Raw genomic sequence first — 8,299 nt, forward strand, 5'->3', positions numbered from 1 at the left:
ACACACACACACACACACACACACACACACACACACACACACACACACACAAACACATCTTACACCAAGAGACTGCAAGCGTGAGGTTTTTTGCATCGGATCAGAACTAGTGCTCATTTCTTATTAAACTTTAAATGGATCTTAGGATAAATTGCAATATTAACAATTAACAAATTAACAAATCTTACTTTTTTTTTTTTTACCTGATAGCTTTTTCTAATATTATTTCAAGAACGTCTAGAAGGTTCTCTTCCTTGTGAGTTAAGATTTTAAAATGTAACAGTTCCACCTAGGGCCAAACCCCGACCGGACGATTACCCCACCAGCTCATCTGTGTTATTGAGACGTTTCAGCATGAAATTTGTTTTTTTTTTCTCTGAACTTTAAACAGAAATCCAGCAGCCGTGTCTCAAAAAGCCAACGGGGCCTATTAAGAGATAATGACTAATTATGCTAATTTGTAAAGTTGTGCTCTTCCTTTCTTTGGTCATTTTATCAGCCAGTTCTCCACAGGGAGCAGAAACCATTCTCTCTCTCTCACTATATATATATATATATATATTATTTTTTTTACCTCACTGGACAAACGGTCCGGAGGAGGAGGACGGCGTGTCCTAAATGGAGGATGATTTCACAGTTAATCAGGGAAGCGTCTGCGAAGGGAAAGTCGACGCTGCAGCTACAGCCTGGTGCTGCTCATGACCTTCATTAACCTCTTAAACGCCGGCGGCTTTGCACCTTGCTCTAAAACCTCTTATCAACAAAGCACACAAATAGCAGCCTTTTCCGCTCAAAATGTAAGTATATCTGTTTTCTTTCCCTCATGCTGAATACTGAATATTAGCAGAGATCACACACACACACACACACACACACACACACACACACACACACACACACACACAGCGAGGATGTTCTGTCCATGTGAAGGAGACAGAATTGGAGAAAGTGTTGAAAGGAGCGATGATACACTGGATTGTGTTTGTTCTAGCTCGCGTCTTATTGAGCTGTGGGTCTCGATCGGGAACAGAGACACAGAGGGAAAAGACGCAGCATCTCCAACACACACAGAGTGAAAGAGAGAGAGAGAGAGAGAGAGAGACAAGAAGAGAGCCAGACAGACAGACAGAGAAAGAAAGAAAGAAAGAAAGAAAGAAAGAAAGAAAGAAAGAAAGAAAGAAAGAAAGAAAGAAAGACAGTGAAAAAGATACAGAAAGAGAGATACAAAAGAGGGAGAGAGGGAGAAGGGGAGGGAGGAAGGAAGGAAGGAAGGAAGAGAGAAAGAGAGAGATAGAGGGATAGAGTGAGAGAAAGACAGAGTGTGTATGAGAGAGAGAGAGAAAGAAAGAGAGGGACAGGCAGGCTGATACAGGGAGGGAGGGAGGGGGAGAGAGAGAGAGAGAGAGAGAGAGAGAGAGAGAGAGAGAGAGAGAGAGAGAGAGAGAGAGAGAGAGAGAGAGAGAGAGAGAGAGAGAGAGAGAGAGAGAGAGAGAGAGAGGGAGAAAGAGAGAGAGAGAGAAAGAGAGGTTTATGAGACCAGTCTAACCAGCATGGAGCATCAAAACACAATCCCTCATAATCCACTGAGGTCTTCAGCCATCACTATGATATAAGTGAGACTCTCCAGAAGCCTGACCTCAAGCTGCAGCTTCCACATCTGTTTGTTTCTCACAACACATTCGTTTGCCCATGAATTCAAATAATCACGTAACTGCTGACGATTTCTTTAAGCTGACACGTGTGTAAACTTTCCGTAAACTCGTCCACCAACACAAACACTCGTAGACTTCAGCGAGCATTTATATACAATGTAATTACTGTTTAATTCGATAATATAATAATCGACATTAACGATAATAAATCCATAACGGATCGAGGTGCAGACGGATTATTACACATCTATTAGGTTCCACATCATCTTATAACGCTCAGAGAAACAAAACCGAAATGATTTCTACGACTTTTCACTGTTATTCCATTTCCTGCTTAGACACGTTCAGATGACATACAGGATACAGGAGGAGGTTTAAGGACAGATGCACCTCGTGAACCTGGTTATTCTTCCTAGGAAACGTTTAGCATGATCATTGTTTTAGGCCATGTGTTACATTATAATCCTAATAATAATAATAATAATAATAATAATAATAATAATCCAGTTTGACATCTTGACATTTTACCGTCATGAACACGAATGCGATTCTCACGGACACATCCTCCGTATCCTCCGTATCCTCCGCGTCCATACTGATACGTACGGTACAACATCCGCAACCCTGCGTCACGCAGAGGAACAGAAGCACAACAATGCAGCATTTCTTCAGCGAGGTCATGAACCAGCGAGAAGCACGAGGGTTCAGCGTGTATTTGCTCAGGAGGTCCGCTGACGTCTCGGGAGACGTGGACGAGGCGTAAGGATGATTTAGACTTTTCTGATATTCTGCATAATGAAGTGTGCGGAGAGAAAAAATGTCCGATCTTAGCGTTGGCATTATGGTTCACAAACGTGTTTGAATCTTGTGGATGTTTTAAAGATGTTCTGAGGGACATTTCATAAAATGGCAAATAATTAAAATGTTGTTTTTAACCATGACACAAGTTCAACAGTTTCATTTTTTTTTATACACTTCTCTCTCTTTTTTATCTCTCCCTCTATTCATATAGATCTACTGCATCTAACTACACCCACATATGTAGATAAACAGACAAATAGACGGACAGATGGACAGATGGACGGACGGACAGACAGACAGACAGACCGACAGACAGATAGACAGATAGATAGATAGATAGATAGATAGATAGATAGATAGATAGATAGATAGATAGATAGATAGATAGATAGAGTGTTTTGATAGACAGACAGACAGACAGACAGACAGACAGACAGACAGACAGACAGACAGACAGACAGAGTATTTTAGTAGATAAATACACAGACAGACAGGTAGAAACACAGACAGAAACACAGACAAATAGACAGACAGACAGGCAGAAAAACAGACATACAGACAGACAGACAGGCAGGCAGACAGATAGAAACACAGGCAGGCAGACAGACAGGTAGAAACACAGACAGACAGACAGACAGACAGACAGACAGACAGGCAGGCAGAAACACAGACAGGCAGGCAGAAAAACAGACATGGAGAAAGACAGACAGGCAGACAGACAGAAACACAGACAGGGAGAAAGACAGACAGACAGACAGGTAGAAACACAGACAGACAGAGAGACAGACAGACAGACAGGTAGAAACACAGACAGACAGAGAGACAGACAGACAGACAGACAGACAGGTAGAAACACAGACAGAGAGACAGACAGACAGACAGACAAGTAGAAACACAGACAGACAGAGAGACAGACAGACAGACAGGTAGAAACACAGACAGGGAGAAAGACAGACAGACAGACAGGTAGAAACACAGACAGAGAGACAGACAGACAGACAGACAGACAGGTAGAAACACAGACAGACAGAGAGACAGACAGACAGACAGGTAGAAACACAGACAGACAGACAGACAGACAGACAGACAGACAGATAGACAGACAGGTAGAAACACAGACAGACAGACAGACAGACAGACAGAAAGACAGACAGAAAGACAGACAGAAAGACAGACAGGTAGAAACACAGGCAGACAGACAGACAGACAGACAGGTAGAAACACAGACAGACAGGCAGGCAGGCAGACAGACAGAAACACAGACAGGCAGACAGACAGACAGGCAGAAAAAGAGACAGACAGACAGGTAGAAACACAGGCAGACAGACAGGTAGAAACACAGACAGACAGACAGACAGACAGACAGGTAGAAACACAGGCAGACAGACAGGTAGAAACACAGACAGACAGACAGACAGACAGACAGACAGACAGACAGACAGACAGGCAGGCAGACAGACAGACAGGCAGAAAAAGAGACAGACAGACAGGTAGAAACACAGGCAGACAGACAGGTAGAAACACAGACAGGCAGACAGACAGACAGACAGACAGACAGACAGACAGACAGGTAGAAACAGACAGACAGACAGGCAGGCAGACAGACAGGTAGAAACACAGACAGGCAGACAGACAGACAGGTAGAAACACAGACAGGCAGACAGACAGACAGACAGACAGACAGACAGACAGGTAGAAACAGACAGACAGACAGACAGACAGACAGACAGACAGACAGACAGACGTAAATACAATCCCGATGTGATTAATTTGTCTGTGTTTGTCGTTTCAGACACAGTGTAGATCTGGTTTAAACAAACGCTTTACTGTTTCTACATTTAACACAACTGCACATTTTATACATCACCTTTTACATGTGAGCCATGTTCCACTTCTTTCTTTTTATTTATTATCTCTTTCTAGTATTTTATAGACACCGTGTGAGGAGGAGGCCGGGTTTTCATCCCATCTCGCACAAGTACGTGCAGGAGACAAAATATTGAATCTTGTCTTTTGAAACGCTGCTAAATTCAGTAAAAGCGAAGAGCCGAGTCGCACGTGTCCGTCTCGGCCTCGGAGACGTGCCGAGAGAAGCAAAAGGTGTGAGGTCTGGTATTTTATTCTGTTTCTGTGTTAATCACATGGTTAATCTTCTGATCCTAATATGAACATTACCACACCACGACGTATTATAATCAGGGAAAAATATTAATCTGCTCTGGCTTCATAGATTGTAATTGTTTTCTAATCTGTAGCATCAAGTGCATTAAAGTGCACAGTGTCACAGGATAATCCCGAAAAAACAAAACCAAAAAAAAAACCAACAACAATGCCGGCCATTCGCCAAGAGGACTGTAAACGTAATTGATTCAGCTGTGGAAAGAAGCAAAGTATATTAGAATAACACATAGATTTATCCTTCCATCTCCATTATCGGAGATTAGGGCGGGAAAAGTTAAAACAATGCGCTGACGTCATGCGGCTTTGTGGGATTAATTGAGTCGACATTCCTCTGAGTGCGCCTTCTATTATTCTGATGAAAATCTGAATCACGGCGATAACGTAACGTAACATAATGATAAAAAATGCTGAATAAGAGACACGGCTTTTCAAACCGAGCTGCCAAAAAAATACTGCTGTTCTCAGATAAGTGTGTGTTCTGTTCATGAGGAAATGAAGCAATCTTGTAACGCTTTGACAAACTTACTGAGCGAGTGTATTTAGGTTTTTTTGGGTTTTGGAGTATGAAGGAAACGGTAACCATCGCAGCCCATCAGCTCAGCTGGGAAATTGGCAATCACACACACACACACACACACACACACAGACACACACACACACACACACACACACACACACACAATGTTCATATGCAATGCTTAATGCTCTGTGACCATTTCTGTCACTTCCATTATGTAAATACATTTGACTCAGCACTGCACTTATCTTTCTTTTCTCAATTACCCAGGTTTAATATCATGGGTTAAAGGACAGGACTCTGCTTTAATAATAATAATAATAATAATAATAATAATAATAATAATAATAATAATAATAATAAAGGGGTCTGTTTATATCACACTTTTCTCAACACTGTGGTCATATTTGAAAGGGTGTTATTTATACACCGAGACCACGCTGGCATACGTGACAAGCAAATTGAATAAAATCCTTTAACGCTATCTGTTGGAAGTGTGTGCGTGAAGAAAAAAAAGGAGTATTACAGTCTAAAAGAACAGAGAACCGACATATATCGACGGCATATCGCAAGCTGAGTGCAATTCGGATCGATTTCTAATCGAAATGAGCGTGTTTCTGTAAATTTGTCAAATGACGTGAAAAATATGAAGGCAGGAAATAAGTGCCATGAAAAATAAACACGTTCCTGCCAGTCAAAGTGAAGGAGCTTCAGATACAGGCAGTGTAGGAGGCAGGAGGTCTGATCAGCAACACGTTATCAGCCCCAGGGGTCTGTCAGGACAGGTGATAAGCAACTGTCTCTCTTTCTCTGTCTTTGACTCTCTCTCTCTCACACACACACACACACACACGCCTGTCATGCTGAACTCAGAGGTGTCCCTGATACCCAGGCGCTGGCGGGCGCCATCGTTTATTACCACTGCCACTGCAGAGACAAGGAAAAGCGCCACAGTTGCTGTCACTCACCTAGGCCTGTACTTTGTTTACTTCTCAGCGCTTGTGATGAAATTTCAGAGGTGATCACGCAACGAGGTGGCAAGCAAAGAGGCCTGATAATGGAGGGGTGAAAAGGGGAATTCTGTAACCATGTGCAACAAGTTTTTTTTTTGGTTTTGTTAGTTTTTTCTGTGGAATGTGTTGACTTATAAGACATTGGTCAATAATAATAATAATAATAATAATAATAATAATAATAATAATAATAATAATATATTTTTCCTAAAAACACCCCTTAAAACATTCTATTAATATTTTAATGAAGTCTACTGAAGGAAGTAATCATTCACATCAAAGTGCATGATTTCAATGCAAGATATAACCTACTGTATAGTAGTGCATCAGTATCACACCTAATAAAAGTTGCTCTAATATCTCACAGACGACCAGCAGTCAGATGCCCTTGCATTGAATATGTCTGACCTTACAGTCTCAGACATCCTAATGAGCCCTAATGTGATTTCTAATAAGCTCTAACAGCAACACGTTAAAAAAGGACAATAGAAGCAGACTGACTGCTCCGGTGTAGAACGCCACGGATAATAAACCCGTGCTCTGTTTTAAAACTGGACAGGACTCACACAGTGTGACATGGCATGTCATGGTTATGTTAAGTCATGTTATGATACCATTCCTTATAATCTCTACATAAACGCTGATTTGCTTGCGAGTGGAAACGCGCGACGACAGACATTACGCACCAAAATGCTAAATTACGCACAAGATCTGTGCGTGTGCTTCTGAACGCCTGACGCCTCAATACAGATTTTGGATAAACAAAAGGAAAACAGAGCTTTTTTCTCTAAAGAAGGCACGTTTTCACCAAGAAAGTGAGAATTTAAAACAACAACAACAACAACAACAACAAAAAAAAAACAAAGGTAGAAGCTCAAGTGTGCGTTACGCGCAGGACACCATCGCACCATCGCACCATCGCGCCGGCACAAAACGCACAAACACAAGCGCTCTCTTTCTCTCTCTCGCACACACACACACACACACACACATATATATATATGCACACGCATACACACACACACACACACACACACACACACACACACACACACACACACACACACACACACACACACACAGGGCACACTTGGTAACTTAAATAAAATAAACCAGTTAATGAAAACCATATTGTGATGGTGGAGCGGTTTTGTTGACCTATTGCTCCGAATGAATGACACTCACTGACGCGCGGGACACATACGGCTTCAGGAAGAACATTAAAAAGAAAATAAATTGCGTGTGATTATATATATATATATATATATATATATATATATATATATATATATATATATATATATATATATATAAGCAAATCGACTTTACCTTTGCGCTTGGATCTTCTCCTCCTTCTCCGTTTGAACTTGCACCTGATTTGGCTGCTTCCAGCACCGCCGCCGCTGCCGCCGAGTATTGAAGCCATCAGAGCGGATCGGGACAAGTTGATGTGCTCGGGCTTTTCGGCAAGAAACACACACACACACACGCATACACACACAAAACTTGTTCAGGTTCGCTGAGCGCGGCGCATCGGAGAAGCTCTGTACCGCATCCGCTCAGTGTCCGTGCGTCTGTCCTTTACTGCTTCACCTCTGTGTAGAAACTGCTCTCTAACTGCCTCTCTCTTAACGCAGCGTCTCATTGGCACCTCACTCGGGTTAAAGCCGTTTGCTCTGTACCGAAACGCTTCCAGTTTTTCTGCAGCTCCGCGATTGATTTTTTTTTTTATTATTTTGAGACTCTCTGCCTTCCAATCGCATCGATTCTCTACTGAATATGCAAACTATAACCAATCATAACGCGAGGAGCTTTGTGACGTCAGACTCACCTACCTTTATTTAATCTCTAGCCCCGCCCTGATCTAAAAAATGTGCCAGGAAAGTAGGAAAAGTATATGTAAAAAATTTTCTCTGCTTTTGTGTTGAATGTTTTGGAAGTGTATAAATGAAAATATGTAAAATCTATTTTTATACGTACTTTGACAGCGAGCAGTTTATCCTGGTCTAGGTGCAACACATTGCGCACGAACAGATTGAAGCAATTCAACAAACACAGATAAGATGAAACCCCGGAGAACCCAGAGGAAACCCACACAGCACAGAGAGAACATGCACATTGCAGGCACTAACACG

At 42.0% G+C, this 8,299-nt stretch overlaps 1 protein-coding gene across 1 annotated transcript in view; it reads right to left on the bottom strand.

The window, feature by feature from the left end:
• The window catches only part of adarb2 (adenosine deaminase RNA specific B2 (inactive)), a 224,763-nt gene extending 216,892 nt beyond the window's left edge, over positions 1–7,871 (bottom strand). Inside the window, exon 1 of the mRNA XM_047810758.1 lies at positions 7,494–7,871. Coding sequence (XP_047666714.1) covers positions 7,494–7,590 — 97 coding nt within the window. The 5' untranslated portion in view covers positions 7,591–7,871. The remainder of the gene's footprint in view (positions 1–7,493) is intronic.
• Between the last annotated feature and the right edge of the window lie 428 nt (positions 7,872–8,299).

The sequence above is a fragment of the Tachysurus fulvidraco genome, chromosome 3, assembly GCF_022655615.1.
Source record: "Tachysurus fulvidraco isolate hzauxx_2018 chromosome 3, HZAU_PFXX_2.0, whole genome shotgun sequence".
Classification (NCBI taxonomy): Eukaryota; Metazoa; Chordata; class Actinopteri; order Siluriformes; family Bagridae; genus Tachysurus; species Tachysurus fulvidraco.